This window comes from Heteronotia binoei, chromosome 5, assembly GCF_032191835.1.
Source record: "Heteronotia binoei isolate CCM8104 ecotype False Entrance Well chromosome 5, APGP_CSIRO_Hbin_v1, whole genome shotgun sequence".
In the NCBI taxonomy this organism is placed as follows: Eukaryota; Metazoa; Chordata; class Lepidosauria; order Squamata; family Gekkonidae; genus Heteronotia; species Heteronotia binoei.
The window spans coordinates 138,834,549-138,861,298 of NC_083227.1; the positions used below are offsets into that span (position 1 = coordinate 138,834,549).

The following is a 26,750-nucleotide window of genomic DNA, read 5'->3' on the forward strand; positions in this document are numbered from 1 at the left end:
TGTCACTCAGTATTAGCATCTCAGGCTGTAAGAGGAGAGGAGGGGTGAGAGAGCCCTGTTCCAGTGATGGAAATCCTACTCTTCAATAAAAGTGACCACTAAATCCGAAACAACATTTTATTCTTCTGCATCTTTTAGGCTAAACAACACAGGGCAATCTGTAATCTCTCCCAAATGCACAACTAAAGTTAATTATTTAGCCATCAATTAATTCATGTATTTGAAAGTCAACCCTCTTCTCTGCTGTCCGACTCTCTGAAAAATTTATTCATCTTTTTTATTCCCCTTTGTAATCCACCATGCCAGCCCTGACCTGCATAGCCCAGGGTAGCCCAATCTCGTCAGATCCCAGAAGCTAAGCAGAGTTGACTCTGGCTAGTATCTGGATAGGAGACCACAAGTAAGTCCAGGGTCATGACAAAGTGGCAGGCAATGGCAAACCACTTTTGAACATCTCTTGCCTTGAAAACCCTATGGGGTTGCCATATGTCAGTTTTGACACGACAGCACTTTCCATCACCAATCTACTATGGAACTTCATGGCCCAACTGGGAAGTGGACTAGGCTGAGAGAAGTGACATGCCCAAAGTTACCGGAAGAACTTCATAGCTGATCCTGGTTTTTAGTGTTCAAGTTCAATACTCGTCATAATGCATTCTGTCCCAACACTTTGCTATGAATCTCAGATGGCAGGTAATAGGCTTAAACTCTGCAGTTGATGCTAACAGAAGCAGTCAAATGCCCGGCAACAAAAGTTTGGAAGCAAACTCACCTGAATTCATTTAATGCATCTACGATTCTGTTATATGCCAAACTGCGCTGGCTGGCATCAGCTGATCGGCGACTCATTTTCATAGCCTTGTTAACAGATAACCAACATTAAGTATGGCAACAAAGAATGAAAAACAAAGTCATGTGCTATGCTATATCTGAGGTGCACCCTGATAGACAAACACATTTTTTGTACCATGATAAACATAGGTCGCTTGCCAAGTTTCATATCAAAAGAAGAGATACGTGTGACACATGTATTTGCATTGTCTTTCTTTTCCACAGTGTTGCTTGCAAAAAAGCTAGAGAAAGGCTCAAGGTTTTCCGTATTGATTCAGTGTCTAAATCTCCAACAACATCTTTCTGAACTTACTGGTGGTAAATACCATTTAAAAACTGTTTGTGCTAACATTTGTTACATGACTGAGGGAAGGCTCCAGGTGAACTTTATTACAAGAGAGAAAAAATATCTAAGTAATAAGGCATACTGTTCCAACCTCTGTTGTTTTCTTGGAAGAAGCTAATACACTGGGGTCTCCTTAACAGAAGAGTGCTACCCCCCTCTAATATCACATGTAATGCAAACTCTCAAATTAACACCAGTAACCATCAGGCCTCTGTGCAATTGCATCTTACGCAAACTAGGCAACCATTATGTGTTGTGCCTGCATCACAGGGAAAGCAAAGGACCATTCTTCATATCCTACCTCTCCTAGGTAAGTGGTATATCACTCATTACTTCAGGTAGGCATAGGCATTATCTCACAGTATTCTCTGACTACGATATGAAAAAGTAAGATAGAAGATGAATTTACAAGATCATGGGATTGCTGATTTGGGATAAGAAACCATGGGCTTTTTCACACAGTCTATGTATTCCGGTATGGAAGCTGGTCAGTTACTGAACAGTAACGGGTTTCTGCTGGCATTTCAAACAGACCCGATTCAGTAACTGGCTGCTACCGGAATACTCTCACCTTTTCACACACTCCCGCGGCTGTCCCGGTAGTGAGGCGTGCCTGAGTCGTTACAAACAAAGAGCAGCTTCTTCCACTTTTCAACCCCTCCTTCCGGGTTGAAATCACTATGGGGTGCTGTGTGAAATGTCCAGTATCTAACCCGGGAGCAGTTTTCGCGCCCTTTTTCACCCGCCGGTGCGCGCGATCTCCGGCTTTTTTTTTTTGAATGTCGGGCTAAGATCGCTATAGCGCTATAGTGACGTATCACAACAGCATCACCATAGGGATGCCTGGGCTCCATTAAGATGCCAGATATCGCCACTGCTGAAACCTGGTAACTTATCTCAATAGAGCCTAGCCATCTCTATGGTGTTGCTGTTGTGATACATCGCTATAGCGCTATAGCGATCTTAGCCGACATTCCCAAAAAAAAAAAAAAAAAAGCTGGAGATCGCGAGCCGGCAGGCAAAAATGGCTGGCGCTGGTGGAAGCGAGATAAGAGCGGAACAGTGTGAAATGGCTCGCTTCAATCACGGAACCCTACCGGAAAAAAAAAACATGTGTCTGAAAACTCCCATCCCTGTCTCGGATTACTGCAAGCGGCACAATACCGACTCCCTTCCGGTTTCCACTGGTAAGTGTGAAAAGGGCCCATGTGAATGTATGAAGCTTTCTTATTATGAGTCAGGCTTATTGGCCTATCTTGTCTGGTACTGTTTGCTGTGACTGACAGCAGCTGCCCAAAGCCACAGAAAGAGGTTTCTCATAGCCTTCTTACACGAGATCCTTGTACTGGAGATGCTGGGAACCGAACTGAGCACATACAAAATGAACCGAGCACATATAAAATGTGATACTAAGCTTAGGCTCTCTCCCAGAACTAATACTGTTTGGGAGTATCAAGTTTATTATGATCCAAGATCAAAATTTTGAATCTAAGTCATCAGCTTGAATTCCATTCATGCCTCATCCACCCGTTGGCCAAGCAGTCCTTGGTACAACCCCTAAATTAATTTGGCCTATCTATATTATAAGCAATTATGTATTTAAGATGAGAATATTGATTCAAAGAGGTGGCAGTGGCAGTATTTACCTGCTCTATTGCACTCTTCAGTTTGTTCATGTGACTCTCAAAGAGAGGGAAGTGTGAGAAAAAGAACTCATGAAATTTGCTGTTTTCTTCTTCATCCTTTGAAAGTGAGAATATCACCCCAATAGCTATTTTCTTTTTCCTGACGATTCCTGGGTTTGGGCTGGAACTGTCATCTGACAAATTAAAGCTTTCTTCTATAGACCTTCAGGAAAATAAACAGATGGTGCAAGGAATTACTTCCACAGTGCTTGCAGCTATTGCATAATTAGAAGTTCAACATATTCAGATATCAGTAAAATATTATCTTTATTGATGCAGGTGATCTGTAGAATTTATTCAAAAACACATAAATAAAACTTTGGTGACAAGGTGGTGTTTGAAGAAGTTCTACCAGATAGTTGCTATTACTGGGATAGTGTTTTTTTTAAAAAAGGAAGCAGTCTCTCTCTCTTTCACAGTGTGAATCTACTTAGTATGCATACACTCTGGGTTTAGTTTTATGTGTTTATGTGTAATGTATGTGTTTTAGGTCCACAGGTGTCCCTTAAAAGCTACAGTTATCCCTTGACAGTTGTTATTGATTCTTTATATGTGGTCCAATCATACATTCATATATCACAAATCATTGGCTCTAAATGTGTTAGGATTACCATATGGTAACTTGTTCCTTTTTTCTGTATTATTTCACATGTTGTCTCCTAATTTTATCCCATGACCTGCAATTAATATTATGAAGGTACAAATAAAACTAGACTAACAACCTGATTCTGATTAAACTTGGATCCATGTAAATCAGGATTTATTTCCAATGCATGAAAAGCAGTCCTACAGATACAGCTGGCAATGGGGTGGATTTACTTAAGTTTCTAATTTTCCCCATCTCTAGTATAAGTTCTAGAATTTAAAAGTTACATCCAACAAACTCAGAACAGAAAATTATATCTATTAAAATAAAGCACCTTTAAAATTCAATGCATAGTAAACCATTAAAGAACTTGCAAGACTTTCAGAAAACAGACCATGGCATTAATGTTGAGGTATCCATCCAAGTAAGTAAACCAATGTTGTACATCAGTCTCAAAGATGTGCTGCCAGTCAATCATGATGTACAACTTACCATCTAGGGAAGACGCCATTCTCCAAGCTGGTTGTCTGACTGCGACGCCAACGCCGCTGGTAACTGCTAGCACAGCTTCTGTTTAGCGAAGAGCCCGGAGAAGGAAATGGAGTGATAAGCAGGCTGCTAAGAGATGCTACGACGAAGAAGGTATGGAGAAAAACCTTTCAAAATACAGCTTGTCAAAACGTTTTCAAAATAGTATTTTGCATCTATGTTGTGGCACTAACAGGGTGAGGCAATCGGGCATCCTTGTTGTCTATACCACCTATTGTCTTCCACCACAATGACTTACCATCTGAACTATTATATTCAGGCCGTTAATTAGATTTTAATCTGCAAAATGTGCCCGTCCTGCCTGTATTACATGTTTTACTGAGTTGCATTATTTAATTGTAGACTATTAATTTATTGTTGTATTTTAACTATTTTTATACCTGTAATCTGCCCTGAGCCCATATGGGAAAGGGGAGAATATATATCCACTAAATAAAATAAAATAAAATAAATGAAAACAAATAAACAGTAGATAAAGTAACACTCTTCTTCCCTAAACAGGAATGTGTGTAGGAATACCAACTCTGGGCTGGGAAATCCCTGGAGATTTGGGAGTGGAGCCTAAGGAGGGTGGGGTTTGGGGAGGGAAGGGACTTCAGCCGGGTATAATGCTACAACACCCACCCTCCAAAGCAGCCATTTCTCCAGGGGAACTGATCTCTGTTGTGTGGGGATTAGCTGTAATTCCAGGAGATCTTTAAGTCCCACCTGGAGGCTGGCAACCCTATTTGTGAAAAGCAGGTCTATGTATTCATTCAGCTTGCCATTTTTGCTTATATTTAGGACCTCAATCCAATACAACGTGCTTCACTGCATGTTGACAGAGCAGGGTCAAGGAGCATGAAATACAACTTGTCAGGATGGCAGAGAAGATATGCAGTCCTTGTGCAAAGATCTGCAGACTGCAGGATCCAACCTTTAGACAGTACTCTATAAAATCTTCAATAGTAACGACCCAGTCTAAGAGTTGTGAGAAAGAATTAGGAATCGAAAAGCACCTTGCATGTAAAATTGCCACAGAGAATGTGATAATGTGTGTGCACACTGTGAAAATGAGTGTGCACAAATTTCCCTTAGCATATTAAAAATTTGTGATTAAATATCACTTTTCTGATATATACCACATACAGTACATTCAAGTAATGTAACAAAATGTTTGTGGAAGTAAAAATACGCTCAAGGTCTCATGTTTTGAGAAATCAAGAAGCAACAGGTAATACTTTAATTACAGTATAGCAGTAAGAGTTCATTTAAAGGCATTACATTTTGATAAATACATTACCAGATCTTGCAATTCCGCTGTCTCTGTCTTCATTCAACTCCCTCCCAGGCATATCCATAGGGTTGCTGTGAACTATGAAGATAAGGTCACCTGTTAGCATGAGACTATGAAAACAGTCACTTTAGCTTTGTAGTGCTCCATTTAATCATTCCAATAAATCATGCTAATTTGTTGCATTAATTTAGAAGTCTGAAAAAGACAGCACAGCGCACACACGCACACACCCATCACCAAGAAAGGCTGCAAAGCAGATCGAGCCAAAACACTTGCTCCTAATGAGCTGTCAGTTTTTGCTGAAACCCACCTCTTTATTTCACTGCAAATGAAATAACAGAACAACAGGGAAGTTAGCCGTGGAGCAAAAGCATTCAATGCAATTTACAAGCAGCGACTAAAGAAAATATGGACAGATAACAGCTGTACTATAGGTGCTCTAAGGCAAACGGGAGGTAAGTTTGAACTTCTATTGCTTTTTTCAACTAAGCCAGAAGCTATCTGCATTTGCAGCCAGTCCTTACTACACACAGAAGTAAAATCCTAGCCATGCTGACTTCAACAAAGGTAGGAAGTCATCAACCAGGTCAAAGGCCTCTTGATTGTAATTAATTTAAAAGTTATAAATTGTTCGGATCGGGGGAGGGGAGGAATTAAATCAGCCATGGAAATAAAAGCCAGTTATTGTAGGGCAAAAAAATAACTTACTTCAGGTTTATGGGAATGGCAAAGGATTGTATTTTTTATAATAGAGTTCAAATTAAAACAACCTCTGAGTATCTAATGACAAACATGTGTTGTCAGGAATTTGCAAGCCCTAAGCAAATTATTGCTAGTGTTTCATAATATATCATGACTGTCTTTTCTGACCCATCCACTTGGACTGATCTCTGAGAGTTTTTTTTTTTTGAAATGTATTTTATTTCCAAGGCTAAGCTACAAAGTCCACTCAACTTCGTAACACCAACTAGACTACCCACACAGCACATAGCAAACCTGCAAAGAAAGAAGCGCTCCGGATCAGGCGGAGCGGACCTTGTTCAGAGAATGCCCGCCTAGGGCTGCAAAGCTGTGAAAAACCTACATGGCAAAATGTAAAATACATATGAGAGAATGAGGTTAGTAAAGCAGAACAGTGACTGTGGGAGGGAACATAAAAGATAAGCCAACACAAATGCAGACCCAGAAACACAGGAAAAACACAAGGAGTCCAAATTACAAGAAGTCCAGTTCTTTTACTATTTTAGAATGTTCCAATGAGGGGTGTGATTGGCTTTGCTACATCTAATCAAGCCCCTCCCTCCCTTGATCTCTTCAGCATGCCTCTCTATCTATGTACCTACCTGAGAAGGCAGGTTGGTTGACTCTGACTTTTATTACTCTCTCCAAACCCACTCACCTTATGACCAATGTTCCCTCTCAGCTGCAGAGTCTTGTGAGCAAAAATTCTATGTTGTGAGCTACTGGCAATAAAGTTGTGAGCTACTGGCATTAAAGTTGTGAGCTACTCCATAAATTAGTGTGCTCTACGGACATCCTTCCTGAGCCAAGACAAAAATGTGTGAGCTGGAGGCCAAAAATCTGTGAGCTAGCTCACACTAACTCAGCTTAGAGGGAACACTGCTTATGACCCCCAGTAATATTTTTCTTATTTGCTGGGCTGCCTCTCATTGCACATCCTTGATTTGCTCAACCCTGTAAATCACTGTTGCTACAACCCAACAGTCTCAGCTGCCTCAGAGTCTATTTGGTACACTGGCTAAAGGAGCTTAGCTACTGAAATGCCTCACTAACTGTTTTAAAACTTCCCTTATAGTGGGTTGCTGTCAGGACCCAGAAGAAACCTGGCCTGAGGGGAGCAGTTCAAGTGGTGCTTGAACTCCAGCTGGGGAATGAGCAAGGGAAGCAGGAACTGGAAGGCCCAAAGGAACTGTTCTGGACATGGACTCGACTAAGGAGCCCAGTACATCATTGCTGAGGACTGATTCACACCAACAGAATTTTTTTTTTAGAAAGCCTTTCTTCTCCTGCTGTAATTCCTTGCAGTTCTCACTAGTTCTTAAGAATCATAACTCTCTTATTAGTTCACTAATACTTATGGACATGTTCTTCAAGCTGTGCTCATAATCCTTATCCTGTGTGCACACAGGATTCCATGTATCTAGGTATCTTGGCACCTAATTCAGTCTGAATTTACGTGCATGGGTTTAAGAATTCAAAAGGCAGTACTGTAACCAAAGCACATTCTTATTTTCTTTCTTTCCCTTTCTCCCTTTTTTTTTTTAAACAGGAAGATAAACATGAGAACTACTTGTTACCAAAAAATGGGTGGGCTGGAAAAAAATGACTTGTACACAGTATCCTCGGTAAGCACACGATAACCTTTACAATTTTGAGCTGGCAAGGATCAGTGGGTCACAAGTATTCTTTTTATTTAATTTACTTGCTAGAAATGTTCTGGTTACAGATTAACTTTGCTTTTGCTCTGTCTTACACTTGGATTCCTTGGCTTTGAAATGTGCACTGAGCAAGTCTGATGAATGGATCAGGTTGTAGGTTTTGGGGGGTTTTTTAAAGATGCCAAGGGTACTGTCTTCTTTTCTGAAATATTTATTACTGGTCACTGCATACTCTATTGAATCCCAGCTGAATATTCATACATCCTGACTCGAGCAAGCTAAGAAACTGCATCTTTTAGTACTACAAGTGTTAAGAAATTTGGCTTATCCTTGTTTACATAACTCACTGGACTGTTTTTACATTAAATATTTTGTTTCCCAGCTATTTGCATGCACAGTATACATGCAATACCCTGCCTAAAGTGAGGGGGAAGGGGGAGAGACAGTATAATCCACTGTCCTCTGAAAACCACTGAAGTATAAGAACAGCAGTTCTAGGGGTTTGAAAACCACATCCTGAGCTGTTTTTACAATTATGAAAATGCCAGAAGGGTTCAGTAGACGCTGCTTTAAACTCTTTTTATAACAGCAAATTGAAATTGTAGGGTACTCTATAGCGGCCATCGAATATCCAGCACTGTGGAGACTGCTCTACGTGAAGAGAGATTTGTGTGCAAAGCAGGGCACTTTTTTTGTAACAGGAACTCCTTTCCATATTAAGCCACACACCCCTAATGTAGCCATTCCTTCAAGAGCTTTCAGGGCTCTTATTACAGGGCCTACTGAAAGTTCTTGGAGGATTGGCTACATCAGGGGTACATGGCCTAATATGCAAAGGAGTTCCTGCTACAAAAAAGCCCTGTGCAAAAGCATCACCATGTCGACCCTACTGTTGTCACCATGCTCTTGCCTGCAACCTACCATCCATGGAGGCTTACATCAGTGTGGTGAGAATGAGAGGTTATGCGTGACACAGACAATGTGGAAAAATCTTCCTCAGAGTGGCTCGGAAACAACCAGTGTGAGTCACCGGGAGCTAATTCATGTACACAATGGGCAGGGCAAAGAACTTGCTGAGATACAAAGCAGTACCAGTTCAGTAACTAGGTTTCTGTTTCAGCTAACTCGAGACATACTTGAGTGGTGGAAATACCAGTGTGCTACAGCACAAAAATAAGTTTTACACCCTTGCTCTTTAGCCATCTATTAAAAGCCTGTCTGTTCCTAAAAGCTGAGTGATATTGATTAAAGAAATTGTTTACGACAGTATTTGAGTACATGATTCATTTAAATACATGAAATAATCCCACTGGTACTCTGTTGGATTATGGATTGACCCTTTTAGCACAGCTAGGTTGATGTGGCCAAGGAAGCCAAAGACATCATTCTGAAGAGCAATCAACTAATTAGATGAACTGTGGGTGCCCATTCAGAAATAATTCTGTTCAAACAGATGGCCTTGAAAATGAAAACTTTAAATGGGAAAGGTGTTTTGATGAGATCATCATATTGCTCCATTTGTTGGCACAGTGCAATTATGAAAGATTAATTAGGCTAGCAGGGAACACCTGCATGGATAAGGGCACCTAATTGCTGCAAAACACAACAGTGAAAATAATCAAGTTTAATAAAGCTCATTCTTCAAGTTTATGAAGTAACACTTTAAATAATTGGCAACTAAAATCATTAAAATTATTAGGAATAACTGAGAACAATTGAGGTGGCATAATGTGGCAAAGCTCTTCTAATTGGTTACTGCTATCCTTTTAACTCTCCTTACAACCTGAGTTCGATCCCAGCAGAAGCTGGGTTCAGGTAGCCGGCTCATGGTTGACTCGGCCTTCCATCCTTCTGAGGTCGGTAAAATGAGTACCTAGTTTATTGGGGTAAAGTGCATATGACTGGGGAAGGCAATAGCAAACCACCCCCTAAAAAGTCTGCCATGAAAATGTGAAAGCAATGTCACCCCAGAGTCAGAAATGACTGGTGCAAGCACAGGGGATTACCTTTACCTTTTTTATCCTTCTAACATGGCCACAGAAAGGAACACCACTGCTTGGCATATAGAAAATCAAGTCAGAGATCACTACTTCCCCACAACAAGACAGCTTATAACTATTAAGTATTTAATAATATTTTCTTATAATTTATTAATATTTTTCCAAATGTAAAAATTGCATTTGGGTGCCTGACTCATTTTGATTTTCAATGAAATTCACACTGTGATTGCAAAACATTGTTACACAGAAACAGCTTCAACAGATTTTGATAGAAAACTGATTTACCAGCCTCAGAGACCACATGGTCAGTTTAGAGAGCAAAACCTGGAGATGCAAGACTGAACAACTCAAAGACAATCCTGTTTATGGATATTTATGGATCTCTCCCCTGAGTCCCTAGCAATGATGGAACTGAGGGATGCGAAAGAACTTTTGCGCCTGAGGTTGGTGGAGCTTGAACTGAGATCTGCTAGAGCTAGTCTTTCTGCACACATTTTCTTAGGGAAGCAAGCCGAAGTACTGTCCCCAGCCAGGTATCTTTTCAACATCACTATCCCAAAATATCGGATAGCTTTCTCAAAAGCACGACTCAACTCACTTTTCTCTTCGGTGCTTTTGGGACGTTACGCTGGGTACCCATATCTGGAAAGATTGTGCCCCTGCAATTGCAATGAGGTTGAAACAACTCTCCACATCGTTTTGCACTGCCCTAATTATAATGACTTGAGGGCAAGATTAATCTCTCCGATTCTTGAGTCCTTGGTGGGCAGGCAAGAGGATGAGCAAATTGCCTTCCTCCTGTCTGACGCTCATTCTGATGTTTCATCTAAGATTGCCCGTTTCTGTTATGCTGCTCAGTTGGAAAGGAGGGAAATTGAGAGTGTAAATCTTGGTTATGAGTTTTAACAATATGTGTAAAAGTAGGAGTCAGGAATTTTGTGTAAGAGGTGTTGGGTCTGTTTTTATGATTTTGTTTTTGTTTGTATTAAGCTGGTCGGATGACCGTGAATAAAGAACTAAATAACTATGGATATTTAGAACTAGTGAATTTCATGTGAATCCACGTACAAGTTAATTATCCAGGGGGAGAATAAATGGGAAAAATGTAAAATTCATATTCTCTGTCCTAATTCATATTCTCTGGCTAACTTTTAAGAAAGACCTTACAAATGCATATTGATAAATCATTTAATTGTCTGGTACATTTAACCCTAGGATAGATCAAGTCTTGTAGAAAATGTGGTGCTAAGGAGATCATCACATTTTTTACAAGACCTGCTAGTGAAGTTTCAGTACAAGTATAGTTTTAAATCTGTTTACTTGTAGAAGTTTAAGTAGTTTTAAATTACTGTAAGTTTAAAGTAATAGTATGTAACATACATTGCATGCATTTCTTTACCTTTATTTCTAATCATGTTCAAATTATGTAAAACCATGAAGCTACATTTGTTTAAATGCAGCCAACCCCCCTTAAAATTTGTAGTGCAAGAACTTAAGTCTGATATACCAATTCCCCAAAGCTAGCCCTTTCCCCCTTAATACTCTCCAGCATGCTAGGCTAAGAAGAGGATTACGATAGCATAGAGTTAAATTCCTACAGATCTTTATTGTGAACAAGAAACCTGAAACGTATACTAAGCATTTCCCTCCCGATGATGCATCTCCCAAATCCCACATGTGAGAAGGAAAGCTAGCACAACTTGTGTTGTACTATGCTTGAGTATACCAATAATACTAGTTCTCTGATGTGTATTTTAATATACAATGGAAAGTCCTGTGTATTACAAGTACATATTACAGATTGCAATGTGCCAACAGAAACCTCTGTATGTTAAGAATAGCTAGATATGAGTCTAGTAGCACATTAGAGACCAACAAGACTTTCCAGATATGAACTTTCAGAAGTCAAAGCTCCTTTCATCAGTTTTGACTTATAAAAGTTCATAACCTGAAAATCTTCCTGGCCTCTAAGGCACTACTGGACTTGAATCCAGGTGTTCCACTGCAGACCAACATGGCTACCCTCTGCAACTATATTAAGAACATAATTAATAAAAAGGCTCTATGGGAAAATAGTTATATGAAGTAATCAGTGCAGAGATCATGCTCGTATTGATTGGAGTTAAATGCCAATAAGAGAAGCTATCATGTTCATTTCAACATGGTAGTAGTTGCTTATATTTTATATCTTACTGTGGTTTGGATCCAGTCTAAAATCTCCTCTGATGGAAATCTCTCTATCAGAAATTTAAAGTAATAAATATCAGCAGAGCATGACCTTTCTGCCTTCCACTCCAGCCCCAAATTCCTCCTGGTGAGAGGGGGAGTTGAAAGTCTGCTGCAGAGAGAGAGAATTTGCAAAAGTCACCCCCTCTTTGGTAAGTCAAAATGACTAATGGGATCCAACCTGGTATGCTCAGTTTCACCACAGGAAGATCTGAACTGATATTAGTGGCTCCCTTTAGCCTATTAAATAGCCTCACAGTATTCAGTTTTCAGAACCCACCTAATTCATTTGTTTGTGTGTGCATGTTTTGCTTTTAATGACAGATCTTCAAAAAGATAGTTTCAAAGTTATATTGGGGGGGGGGGGGGAGATAGTTTCAGAAGGTAGCTGTGTACAGCAGAACAATCAGAGTCCATTCCTGTAGCACCTTAGAGGCCAAAAAGAGTTACAGGGTCTGAACTTTCAAGACTCAAAGCTCCTTTCATCAGACATAGAAACAGAGGTCTCTTGGTATACAGTCCAAGCATTCTTTTTTGGTGGTATTTTTGTATTGTGTTTGTGTGTGTGTACGTGCACACACCTGAAAGTCATGGCAACCTCTGGTGACTGACCCCAGGCTATCAATGTTAGGGCTGTTCAAGCATTCTTTACAACACCCTTCTCACCTTCTGACAAGGCTAAAAGGACTCCGAGATCTCCGTTTCTACTCTATTCATGTCTGGCGAACAGAGCTTTGTCTCTCAAAAGCTTATACCCTGAAACTCCTGTTGGTTTCTAAGGTACTACTGGACTTGAATCTAACAGATCTTCTGTAGTCTTTTGATAAAAGAAAGGAAACTTTTAATTACTTATGTTTCCAAGAAGTCCATTCATAATCGTACTGTGATCTGGCTTTAGCATGTTACTGTCCTGATTAATGAATTCAAGACTGTCTTGCAGCCTACAGAAGGGGAAAAAAAAGAAAGAAATGGTTATTTGCATTCTGTTGCACTACTGTTTAATTCTATTCTCATCTGTAGTCTGTATACATTTTTCCCTTTTCAAGGCAATAAAATTGTTTAATGACAGGCAACATAAAGTGCAGAAGCCAATTCTGCATGTCATTAAATGGTTTCTTAGCATTATTAGCCTAGAACTATCTCCTCCTTCAGCTATCACAATGTAAACATCTGGAACAGCAAACAGATAAGTGGCATTCTATCCTAAGCAACAGACAAAAATCTCCATCTCACCATGCCATCTCTTCCCATTCATTTTCTTTTCCCATTGTAGAAAGTGTGCCTTATGCCACTGAGCAACTTTTAATCAGAGCAAATACTCAAGTTACTTTAAACATATTTTTTCTTCTTTTATTTTTAACAAGCACTTTTCCTGCACCAGCAAACAGACCAGTCCTCCTAAATGTTTCAGCTAAGAGAGAGGGGGCAGGGGAATGCCACCCTGCTTCACTTTGGTTTGCACTAATGAAGAATACTCTCTTGCCTGTGCAAGACTTATAAGCAAAGTGGTGTAAATCAATCAGCATGAAAGGCAACACAAAAATTTTCAGATTCCCATACAATTATACACACTGGCTCTGACCTATGTGGAGTTCGGGGGCACTACCATGTGGTCAAGGCTTTCAGATGCAAGGGTGGACAGTTCATGACAGAGGAAGAGAAAAAAGGTGAATGGAGGAATGTGCAGACAGCCTGCACTCTACCCTCTACCCTCTCTCTTCACTCTACCCCGACCCCAAATTAGCCCAGGAGACAGGGTGTTTCTTCTACAAGAATTTTTAAAAACAAAACATGGGAACCAAAAATATGGAGAAAGACATGGGAATCAAAAATGGGCACAACTGAAGATCCACTTATCAAAAGGCAGAGGAAGGGTTGGGAATGAGGTGAAATGACTCTGATGACTCCCCACAAAGGGGGTTAAGTATTCTGGAGTAGGCAAAAATGGCTTAGTAATGATCTCCTTTCTCTCTCATTTTGGCCAAGAAGGCTTGATATGCACGTTTTCTTTTTCATCTAATCCAAAATACACACAGTTCAGATAGTATTTCTAAGATACCCAGAGTCCTCCTTCCAGGAAATAGAGCAGGAAAGAAAACAAATAAACACTCACGTGTTTAAGCTTCCATAAATACTACTTCCAGTTCGAGCTGTAAAAACTTTGCTTAACATAAGTTGTGGAGGCGAGCTGTAAGGCAAAAAATATATTATTGCAGATATATCTTCTTCATTTGTTGAGTAAAATACCTGTCATGAACACCTCAAGACAGGAAATTGTTCTTTACTCAATGAATGGAAAATCATTTTCAACCTCACCTCACTCGGCAAATGATGCTGTCAGTTAACACATTTTTACTGTTTAACTTCTCTTTTCCACTGAAGGAAGGTGGTTAACAACATAGAAATACATAATGTACACATAATGTAATACATAATATATCAGTGACCATTACATTCAAACTTCTGATATTTGTGTCGGAAATTAAACTGTATTCTAACAAATCACTGCTCTGTTAAAGATCTTATTTGGTGATCCTGTGATTATTCTTCACCTAAGACAACAATGATGGCAAACAACATAGAAATGATCCAACATAGAAATGAACACATGGAAGGGGAAACAGGATCAGGCCTACTGGGCTCACTCCTGATCTCCACATGTTGTTCAGAGCTTGGGTATGAATATCTATATATGGAGCTCTAAATGCTCAAACTGTACCTTGCAAAAATGGATGGCATTCAAATCCCCCGCGCAAAAATTTTGATTAGTGATGAGAACCTGGTGAAGGGGCAGCAGACGTGGTTCCATTCTTTCTCCTCACTCTGTCATTTCTACCCTGTTCAACTGCCTATGATGCTAGTGACAATAATGTGTACCTGAGGCACCTCTATTCCTATGAGAATGCTGGGTTATTATATGAATTCAACAAAAGCTCTGCAAACAGAAGTCTTACCGGATTTGATGGATTTTTAGGGTCGAACCTTTGTAGCTCATGGCCACAGATCCAAACATCATCTCCCCAAGCATATTAGCATCTGAGGAACACCGGGAGCCCTGCAAAATATGCCATTCATTATTATGAATATGCCATTCATATCTGCAAGACCACCTCTCTCAGTATCATTGCGCTCAGCAGATCAACATCTACTTGGGGTCCCCGATCCAAAGGACATCCACTTGGTCTCGATCAGAGGCTTTTCAGCTCTGGCTTCAGCCTGGTGGAACACTCTCCCAAGTGAGATATGGTCTCTGTGGAAGGTTACTACTGTTCCGCAGGACCTGTAAATCTGAGTTGTTCTGCCAGGCCTATGGTTGAGGTAGTGGGTGCCCAATTACATAAACCCTCCCTTGTTTAGCTTAACATTAATGACTATGTATTGCTATTGTGAGCTGCCCATCTGCCCAGGACTGGGTTAGCTAAATATTCATATAGATAGTTCTTTTGAATTCTTACAAATACATCTGGATTGTAGGGTCTATATATGTAATTACGTTTTAACATTTTACACGGTTGGAATTATTGTTGTTCACTGTTCTTGTGACGCACCCTGAGTCCCACTGTGCAGGGGGAGGGCAGGATAGAAATTTAAATAAATACATAAAAATAAATAAATTATGTTGCATAGTTGATCATTCTTTGAACACAGTTAAAGCACTATAGAAAGAAAGGGAAATGTCTTTTTGATCTAGTAAACAAATTATAATCAATAATATTTGAAGTATAATACCAAAAATTTGTCCACATATATAAACAGATACATGTTTTAAACACCTATACAAAATCAGACCACTGGTCCATCAAAGTCAGTACTGTCTATTCAGACTGGTGGCAGCTCTCCAGAGTCTCAGGTTGAGAAATCTTATAAAATAATACTAAAAAGTGTTATAAATTGTTTGAGTAACTTAATTAACTGCACTCCATCTGCTTTTAATTTTTAATTGGCAAGTTCAGCATCAAATTACTGGAGTGCAGAATTTCACACACATTTAACACCTGGTTAAAGATCATTCACATTTATTTGGCACTAGTCAAATGTGTCACTCCACAGGATAAAGTACACTTCTATGATTAAACTGTCAGCATGGCATTTACTAACACTAAAACAGAAAGATTTTCAGTCAGACACAGTTGAGTAGGAAAACACACAGAAACTGATTGCAGGAAGGAGAATATATTGAATCTAAGATATTTTTCTGTCACATTTGAAATGCAGCTTTATTTTTATTTTTACAAAATATGATGGTTAATGAAACAAAGAAAGTATTAAATCATATATCCAAATCTTAACTTGGCTTCAAAATGCAGATTAAAAAAATCCATATATTAGAGCCAGGAACAGAAAGGGGGAGATGTTTGTACAAACATCCCAAAATGACCCCCCCCCAGTTAACAGAGAAACAATGTCTGTGCAAGCATAAAAATTGCAAAGCAAACAAAAAAAATGATGAACAAGTTCTTGTGGCACTATATCCTTGAAGAAACTGGGGTGGAAATGGCTTGCAGCAGAAAGAGGGCACATGCACTTTCTGCTCCAAGCTCCTCAATCAGCTAGCACAGACAGGTTTGTAGAAGGGGCATCCTGTACCCTTTCTACTCCAGGCCTCCCCATCATATCTAGCTAGGAGATGCAAGTGAGCTTGGGAAAGAAAAATGTGCCCAGCATACTCTCTGCTCCATGTTCACAGTCCACCTGGCCAGCAGGTAGGGGAGGCAAGGATTTTAAAAAAATAAGATTTATGCTCGACCCTTCTGCCCTTATAAGGGTCATCAAGGGAGCTAGCAAATTAAAACATACATAATAATATCTCATATTAAACAGCATTAAAACTAATAAGAAATACATCATTAAACCAGACAAAAATACATACGAAAACATAAAAACAACAATTAAAACATTGGGCAGGAAAGAGGGATCACAGAGGGAATGCCAAACAAAACGAAAAGGTGTTTATCTGTTTGGAGAAGATAGAGAAGAAGGGGACAGACAAGTCTCCCGGGGAAGAGTATTAGAGCTTTGGCTGCCACCTGTCTAGTTTCAGAAAATGGGGCGTCCAACGATGACCCTGAGATGATGACCATAGCTTTCTGGTAGGTTCATAAGTGAATAAATGATCCTTCAGACATGCTGGTGCCAAACTGTATAATGGCTTGAAAGGTCAACACCAGCACCTTGAATTGTGACTAGAAACAGACCAGGAGCCCAAGACTGAAGCGATAAGATCCCCTATGACCTACTCCAGTCAACATTCTCACTGCACAAGCAGAAGTTTTTGAATACTTTTCAAAGGAAGCCCCTGAGTAGCACTGCAGTAATCTAAACTAGATTTAACCAGAGCATGCATCACAGCAGTCAAATATTTTCTACCCAAGAGAGGCTGCAGCTGGCTACCCAGTCAAAGCTGATAAAAACCACACCTAACCACAGCTATCACCTGTTTATCAAGCAGCAGACCTGGGACGAAGAGCATTATTTCCCCCTTGATTTTATTAGGATTAATGAGTTCAGGTTTTTTTGCTCTATTTTCTTCCCATTTTCTTGCTGGGTTTTTTTGGTTTTTTATATTTACCTGCTGTTTTATTTTGACATCTCAGGCATTTTAAAATGGAGATTTTAGAGCACAATATTTGAAACAAACATTTCTATCACTCCAAAATCATAGCTCCGGTTTGCAAACATTTTACCTGTATACTGATTTCCAGATCAATCTAACTGACCAAGTGAAACTGATCATCATTTCCATGAGCCAAATTACATGTATGCATAATCTTGGAGACTCTGAACAAGATTACATTTCATGGATCTTGCTAATAGTAATGCCTTTTGCCAGCAAAATCTCTTCCCTGATGCAGGAGGCAAGGGGGAGGGGCTCCTTGCATCAGAAAAAGGACCACTGTTGGCAGAATAAATCTGTGGTGCAACATTTGCTTCAACTTTTGACACCTTACTGTGGTTGAATGACCTTTTAAATAGCTTGCATCAAATTCATACCATTCAAGAAAGAATCATATGCCATCAACTAGTTACATTAATTTTGGATTTATTTAATTCTTTTACACCCAGATACTCACTTTTCCCCAAAGAAATTTATTTCACCTCTTCAGTACTGCATGCACAGTATTTATAGATGATGACTTGTCCTTCCAGTATTGCTAACTGTGTCATAATTTCTTAGTAAAGCCTGCTCAAACTCAGAAGACAAATGGGGTAGCTAAACTCAGTTCTGGGCAGACACACACTGCTTTCAAGCTCTCACAAGACTTGCTAAAGTTACTCTTTGAAGAAGGAAGGGAGATCACCAAAAGCCATATCCCTTCCTGTCCAAAACACAGTTCTCTCATGACAAAGAGGTAAATATAGCTTAATTCTCCTGCTCAATGGCACAATGTGAAAGCAAATTACAAGTTGGGTGGACACGTGCACAATCTGTAACTGGATGAGTCCAGTGCTGTGCTTAACAGAACTTGGTAACTAGTTACTATATCTGCTTGAACTCTATCAGAATATGATGTTGGGATCAGCTTCCCTAAAGCAGAGAATTACTTCACTACAAAGGGTCTAAAGATTCAATTCTATTTTAGGAAGGCTTAATAGAAAACACTTGTGATCAGTGCAAGGTGAGATGACAGAAATATATCCATGTCAGATGACTCTGGCTGCAATGGTGGCCAAAACCGCTTCCCTTATGTAAAGTGTAACTCAAGTTCAATGAGCACCCATGTCACAGTCCTTTTAAATTGTCAGCAAGAAATAGATTTACAGTTGTACATTTCCAAACTGCTTGCTAAGCCCAAAAAAAAATCTTAAACCTAAGTCTTTAAAACATTTAAAGCAAGCTCAACAACAAACACTTGTCAGTTAGGGATGTAACACTACAGATAGCTCAGTCTCTAAGAGAAAAAAAGATATGTTACCCAAACTCTCAAAGACATATTTCAGTATCATTGGCTGATGACAGAAGGGCATTTTGGGGCAGTTGGGGAGGCGTCCGGAATAATCTTCTCCCCCCTCCCTTCCCACACGATCCCACATGAAGGGAGGGGGGAGGAGACGGCAGCAGTCGCTCTTTCGGGGGCTCATTCTTCCTGCTGCTGCTGCCCTCTCCTCCCACACTGACAGCAATCACACAGAGGGCCGGCATAGAAGCTGCCAGCCTCAGCAGCCAGTTTACCCACCAATCAGCTGATCAGAACGGGGGGGGGGGGTTACATACCCTGAGAAGCCCCGGCAGCTCCACCGCCCCTTCCCTGGCATTGACATGGAGGGGATGGGAGGGAGGTGAGGGCTGGGGAGCTGGAGAAGGACCCCCACAGCCCTCAAGCCACCAGGGGCCCAATTCAGCCTGAAGGAGGGGACTGTGCTCTTTTTTCTCCCGGATAAGTTGAGCACAAATGCGCTCAAGCGCTCTGGACAGCTTTTTTTAGAAAAAAAAGGCGGAAGCAGCTTGGGGCGGCTTCACATGCCAACCTGCCTCACTTCCGCCTTTCTGCTTCCAGACATAGGTGGGGCGACTAGCTGTCGGTTCAGAAATTTGCTACCACTTTGAAAGTGATCGTTTTTTAAGCTGCCCTGTGGGGTCCAGAGGATGAGGTGAGTAAAGGATGGGGACGGCCAGCAGATGTTTGCATGTGGAGGGATTTTTGGGGTCCATTTCAGAGGTGTTTCTGAGTTGGCTCAAAGTGCCGGTCTGTTAGCAGACATGGATTCCTCTCTCCCTACCCCCATTAAATGATCCAGGAAAACCTGTTACTGTATATATTGTCAACACATGTGATATACATCTTTAGCAAACAAAATGCATGGAACTTATGACTAGACAAAGGGCCAAAGTAGATGTGATGGCACCCATGGTTCTGACCCACTGACACCCCTTCCATGTTAAAGCCTAATGAGACAATTTTAAAATGCCAAAAGGGATCCAGTCTGCAGCATGGTGGAATGAGGCTCTGTTGTCTCTTCACTCATGCCTTTTCAAGTGCCAATACAACCATGGTGCTTGAAAAGGCATGGTAGAAGTAAGAGTTCTTCATTTCATTGTGCTATTGTGGCATTTTTAATTGCCTCATTAGGCTTTAAAATGGCACCATCATCTATGAGTTGGATCCAGGGGTGCCATCTTGCCTAGTGTGACCTTAACACTTCACTTCTTTAAAACTATTGGAACATAAGTGGAAATCTTAGAATCAAATCTCAAACCTAATTCATGTGGCACGCTTCTTGCAGAAGGAAAAGAGAAGGGTGCTTCCTTCTCTTAAAGATAATTGACAAAACAGGTAAGCCCATCCTCCCCCACCTCAAGTTAGGCTAGATTCACTGAATTATCAGTTTTTTGCTATCTAATTAGTATACATGTACCTTTCTTATCCAGAGCAACCATCTTCTCCCCAATTCTGCTGGGAGAACAACACACATACTGGATGGCACATACACTTCTGGGTAGTGCTGTGTGTAAACAAGATCTTGGGATATGGGTGAACCAGAAGTTAAATATGAGCAGCCAGTGTGATGCAGCAACAAAAAAAGTCTAATGCCATCTTGGGGTGTATCAACAGAGGCATAACATCCAAATCTCAACACTGCATTGGTCAAGCTGTACCTGGAGTATTGTGTGCAGTTCTGGAGGCCTCACTTCAAAAAGGATGTGGATGGAATGGAGCAGGTGCAGAGGAGAGCAAGGAGAATGATTAGGGCCTGAAGACCCAGCCCTATGAGGAAAGTCTGAGGGACTTGGGAATGTTTAGTCTGGAGAAGAGGAGGTTGAGGGTGGACATGATTGCTCTCTTTAAGTATCTGAAGGGATGTCCCTTAGATGAGGGCAGAGAACTGTTCCTGATGGCAGTAGAGGAGAGGACTCTCAAAAATTAAGGGCAGGAAGGTACCAGCTGGATATCAGGAAAACGTTTTTTACAGTAAGAGTTGTCCAACAGTGAAATCAGCTACCTAGGGAGGTGGTGAGCTCTCCCTCTCTGGAAGTCTTTAAGCAGTGGCTGTACAAACACTTCTCAGGGATGCTCTAGGCTGATCTTGCATTGAGCAGAGGGCTGGACTAGATGGCCTCTATGGCCCTTCCAACTCTTGTGATTCTATATGAGTCCAAAGACAGGAGGTAGTAGATGTATGTGCCATATGTATTTGGATATACCAGTCTTTCTAATGACCCAATAGTAATAATGACTCTTCTAGACACAGTTCAGACAAGTTACTTAAATTAACTCAGTTCTTTTCCTGGTATTCTGAATCTTCCCTAGTCTAGTTTGCCTGACATCTGCCACCTGCATTGTTGGACAACTACCAATTAACAGCTTCAAGGTTCCTGTCCCCTCTGGCCAGCTCTAGCCAATTCTTAATAAGGAGATTTTTTCAAACATGTAATACAAACATCAGTCACAGCGGCAGCACAGTATGGCACAATTATAAGAGGAGGAAAACTCACCTGATATTTTGAACACTGCTCTTTTGTTTCAGAAGATGAAGAAGAGGAATTGATTGAACTGTCCAAAGAGGAGGAACTATCTCCTCCAGGTTTGAGTTGGCAACATTTCCCAAAGACTTTAACCTGCACATCATTACAGAGTTTCTGAGGGAGAAAAATAAATGTGTGTTAGTTTTACTTTAACCCAAACCCCAAAACAGTATTCTGAGAAGCACTGCAGTCTGGAAAGTCATATCTCCTGGAAGTCATGTCACTATATGAAGAGAAAAAATCCTAAATAGCTTAACTTTAACAAATGCTTTAATGCTAATGAAGAAAGGAAATCATAAGCTGAGTAACTTACTAGGTTCTATTTGACTTTGAAAGTCTTATTAGTGTGCTAGAATTTGGGATATCAACAAAAAGAGCTTTGTAATTTTCATATACTATGCATCTTACATATTATTTTTAAAACAATGGTAGGAGTAAAGGAGCACCAAAATAAATATACTGTTCAAAAAGGGGAAGAAAAGGTTTCAGGAGGAATTTTGTGTCACTTCACTGAGATTTCACATGCATAAAGCTGGACCCTTATAATTAAAGCTTGTGCCATATTTAGTATCAAATTGAGGGGAAGCACAGCAGTGGATGGGGTCCTTACAGGCAGGAGAAACATCCATTATATCCAGAAAATGTCTAATTATTAAAAAAAATACCCATCCTTATGGAGCTGTATACAAATACAGGCTCTTGCCTACTCAAACTGGAAGTTAAATTGAATAGAAGGGAACTGTTTGGCATCTGTATTAGAAGGAAATTAGGTTTTTAAAAAAGGTAGTCCCCTCTGCAAGTACCAGTCGTTTCTGACTCTGGGGTGACGTCACATCATGACATTTTCATGGCAGACTTTTTAATGGGGTGGTTTGCCATTTCCTTCCCCAGTCATCTACACTTTCCCCCCAGCAAGCTGGGTACTCATTTTACCAACCTCGGAAGGATGGAAGGTTGAGTCAACCTTGATGGTACAAATGAGCCAACTCCAATTCCACTTTCCTCTACCACCAGATACTTTAAACTCTGGACAGAATGCCTCCTTCATTTTAAAGCATCACTGCAGAACATTAACTGATCTTGGGAGAACAAGCTCTGAGAGAACTTGATCCAAGGTCACCCATCTGGCTGCATGTGGAGGAGGGGAGAATCAAATCCAGTTCTCCATATTAGAGTCCGCTGCTCTTAATCACTAAATCAAACTGGCTTTCAGTTAGGATAAGATAGAGGAGAGAACGATGCTGCTTTGGGATCCAATTATGGAGAATAGTGGGATATAAATAAAAAAAACAGGCATAAATAAATTAGCATTTGGTTGTGGGCAACTGAAATGTATTATGTTCAGAGCAATGTACAGTCTGATATGCATCCAAAAAGAGTTCCCAAGTTTAAAGTATCTGGTGGTAGAGAAGAGTGGAGTTGGAGTGTGACTGATGATGGATGCAAGCAGATATTCTATGAAATGCAGTACAACTATCTAGCAGCAGCTCTGTGGTTTCTCATTTAGCAAGTGATAATACATGAGAGAGTAGAGATGGGCATGAAACAGCTTTGTCTTCCTGCCATGTAACTATTCAGTCCCTTTAACGTTTAAAGGAACTGCACAAGACAGCTGAAAACAGCTCAGCAGCGGGAGGCAACTCCTCGCTGTTCAGCTGTTTTTTCAGCTTTTGAAGGGAACAGAAAGCAGGGGTTTAATGGGACTCAAAGTGCAGAGGGTTGAACTAGATGACCCTGGAGATCTCTTCCAACTCTATGATTCTATGAAACCCCTGCTTTCTGTTCCAATCATGAACCGTATGGACTGCTATAAATGTTCATGGAAGTTTGTGATGATAGATCGGTCACAAACTTCGGCATCCAAAAAGGGCAAAATTCATGACTTTTTGCTTCATGGTTTGGTTTGTGCTCTCTCCCTTATGAGAGAGGCTGCTTCCAAAAGCAGGACTCCTGAGCTGGTTTGCCCAAGGAAAAATGTATGTGCACAGGTGTGTATTATCAGGAAGGGTGGAAAGAAAGGATAAAAAGAACAGTCGCATCTCTTTTTACTTTGTAAGGCATAACAAAAAAAAGTATGAGAAAATACATAAACTGCAACTTTTTGGGGGGAGTCTAAACATCTGTGTACTTGATCATGGCTCAGTTATCTTAACATGAACATTTAACATTTCAATTTCTCTCCTTAGTATTTCAAACCACAGTTCACATGCTCATTCCAAGTTAAAAAATGCTTGGGAGACTGGAACACTCTATAGAAAGAAGTGTTGACACCAGTATTGGAAATATCGTTCTGTATCCACACCATCAGTAACTGCAACAGAAAGTCTAAATTGCTTTATATAACTACTGCACTAAACTAAATTGCAGCATTATAGCTTAAACTAGCTACAACTCACAGTTTAAGAAATTCCTGTCCAGGTATTTGACTTCTTTATGACTCAGTCATAATAGGCATCTCACCGGCAAAAATACAGGATCTGAGTGCTTCTATGGATGGAAAAACTTCTGCTGCGGATCATGACTATCACCGTCTTCACACCAATGTAGACCAAAATGCCCCCATTGTTGCACTTGGGGGACAAGGGGCATTTGGGGCTGGAAGGGGAGGCAGAAATCCTTCCAACTGCAGAAACATTCCATCGGATCTAGCCCATAAAACAAGCTTTAGATATGACCCATTGTCAGTAGTAGGAAGTGAATTCTGAACTTGACATTTTCAGGATTATCCCCAGTTGTGTCAGACATTACAGAGGGATAGACAGATAATGGTGCTTTGAAGCTGTAGTCAAGTGTCTGAAGCAGAACAAGCTGAAGCTAAATGTGGTGGCAAGATGAAGGTGATGCTGATTGCGAAGGCTGATGGTCTAGAGGGATTGGATGCACTTGTGGTGGATGGACAATGCAGCTGGTTTTCTCAGAGCAGATTAAGAGCATGGGAGTACTTACGGAGCCTTGGTGTTTGAAAAGCAGGTTGGTGTAGCGGCCAAGAGTGCCTTCTAGCAGTTGCATCTGGTTCGTCAACCATGCTGGCTATGCTAATCCATGCTTCTGTAACCTCAGAGCTGGATTACTGTAATGCCCTTGAAGTCAGCCCAGAAATTGTATGTGTGTCAGAACGTGGCAGCCTGGTCACTGCCAGAGTCTAGCTACCAATCTTGCCTATTTTAAAACAGCTATTTTGGCTGCCACATTGGTGCCAGTTATGACATTTAAACCCCTTCACAACCTTGCATATCTAAAGAACCTCAGGCTGCCACTCACTGGCTGTCCCACCACTGTACCTGGCAAAGATGAGAGCTGTTTTTTTCCCCCTCCTGTCATAGCTCCTACCCTATGTAACAGGCCTCCTGAAACCGGGGGTGGGGAATCAAATAAATAATTGCACGGTACATAAAAGTCCATCTTCAAAATAGGATAATAATGGAATTTCTTTGTTTCACAGTGATGCATGAACTAACCATCCTACGAAGAGATAAAGGGATCAAATTTAGACAGCTTAAGGTTTTTTTTGCCATTTGATAAGTTTCACAAGTAGTTTTTATGTGCATCATATTCTGTCATTAAAATATCTTGTCGCTAAGGGCCCTAAAAGTTGGACCTTTGAGACTGGTTGGAATTAGGGTTCCACCTCCAGGCTGCATACCTCTGCAAAAGAAAAGCCTCCCATTATGACTCTTAGTGAGACAATGTTAAACTCACGCCCTGTTCAAATTGCCACTGACTTGTGTTTTTTGGCATACAATGGCAGAAAACATGTGAATGGCTATCATATGACTTTGCTAGCAACTCGTGAACGAGCACTGCATTTTATCTCTGACACAAACAACAGCGTCTTGGGCTAGGCACAGCATCATGTGATAAAACCACATTGACTCCACAGGGTTACAAGCAGCTTTCACAAGCAAGTCACACTGCAGCTTTCAGTGGATGTTGAAACTTTGCTTAATAGCACCCGATAGCACGCAAGCACAAGCACAAATACATTAAAAAGAGCCAATTCTTACAACAGGAACATACATTCTCAGACAAAAAAGCCAGTAACTTCCTGCCCAGGCTATTTCATTTCTAGGCAAGAATATTTTAATAACTTCCTAAACCAGCAGCTTTTCACAAACTCACCACTGATCACCAATGTCTTGCACTTATCATTTCCTAATTTATACACCAGGAAAGATGATACCTTTTGGCCTTTACAGTGGAATTCTATGAATTTAAGGAGCCCACTGTTAAAAGAGGTCAAATAGTTACAGTCTTTGGGATACCATCTGTCAGCAGCTTCCCAGTAAGCAAATCATTTGCAGAATGCAGAACCCTGACAAATTTCTAGACATGCAATATTAGAACCTACCATCTGTGCAAGAGTTACCTGCTGGCAACCTAGATCAAGTATCTAAGGTGCCCCTCCTCCTCTGAGGAGTTTTTGAACCTGAATGCCAATGAAATATAAGATGCAACAAATCACTAAATAACATGCAACACAAATAATCAACTGTCTTGTGATCCAAGTATAGCTCAAGCCATGTTTCCAAAATTATAACAGGTTACTGAACAGGAGCTGCATTTAAAAAAAAAAACAACTCCTTGCTCTACACAAGAGCATGTAAAAACAGTAAATAAGTGCCAGAGGCAATGTACTGCTAGCACCATCTACTGTGCCCATAGTGGTCAACAGCACAAGGAAGCCTGATGGTACTTCCATATAATTACAATGCTATATTAAGTTTCAACATATCCTCATCAGGGCTCAGTGCAGAAGTACTTCCAGCTGAAATATTTCAACAGGCAATGAATCCAACTCTCCGAAAATAACAAGGCCCATTCAATTGTGCATCATCCGAATAGTGTTGAGCTATTAACATAGATATTAAAATGAAGCCCTTTCTCACAGTCATTTTCCCCCTTAATCTTTCTTTCACTCACCCAAGGAAATATTTCCATCAGGTCTCTTTTTCTTCCTTCCCATAGCCCTGCTCTTCATTTCCATATGGCATTACTTCCTGCATTTCCATGAGAAGTCATGCCTCTGGTAGTTTCTTTACACATCATTTGTCCTCCATTTTGTTTTTGCTTTTGCCTCATCCTTTCCACTCTTTTGTTTTGATATCATAGAATCATAGAGTTGGACCTCCAGGGTCATCTAGTCCAACCCCCTGCACAATGCAGGAAACTCACAAACACTTCCCCCTAAATTCACAGGATCTTCATTGCTGTCAGATGGCCATCTAGCCTCTGTTTAAAAACCTCCAAGGAAGGAGAGCCCACCACCTCCCAAGGAAGCCTCTTCCACTGAGGAATTGCTCTAACTGTGAGGAAGTTCTTCCTAATGTTGAGCCGGAAACTCTTTCGATTTAATTTCAACCCACTGGTCCTGATCCTACCTTCCGGGGCC

The 26,750-nt window shown here is 40.6% G+C and overlaps 1 protein-coding gene across 4 annotated transcripts in view; it reads right to left on the reverse strand.

Annotated features, from left to right (window-relative positions):
• Window positions 1-26,750, reverse strand: part of FNIP1 (folliculin interacting protein 1) — a 133,893-nt gene that overhangs the window by 29,394 nt on the left and 77,749 nt on the right. For 3 of the 4 annotated variants that reach the window (XR_009555468.1, XM_060240490.1, XM_060240492.1), the window contains exons 3-11: window positions 21,332-21,475; window positions 14,853-14,953; window positions 14,012-14,086; window positions 12,748-12,839; window positions 6,270-6,353; window positions 5,280-5,351; window positions 3,941-4,076; window positions 2,824-3,025; window positions 773-858 (exon numbers count right to left, since the gene is read on the reverse strand). Coding sequence is in view for 3 of the 4 variants with exons in the window: in XM_060240490.1 (XP_060096473.1) it covers window positions 773-858; window positions 2,824-3,025; window positions 3,941-4,076; window positions 5,280-5,351; window positions 6,270-6,353; window positions 12,748-12,839; window positions 14,012-14,086; window positions 14,853-14,953; window positions 21,332-21,475 (992 nt within the window). In the remaining variant the exon portion in view is untranslated. The remainder of the gene's footprint in view (window positions 1-772; window positions 859-2,823; window positions 3,026-3,940; window positions 4,077-5,279; window positions 5,352-6,269; window positions 6,354-12,747; window positions 12,840-14,011; window positions 14,087-14,852; window positions 14,954-21,331; window positions 21,476-26,750) is intronic. The other variant, XM_060240491.1, reaches the window with a different exon arrangement.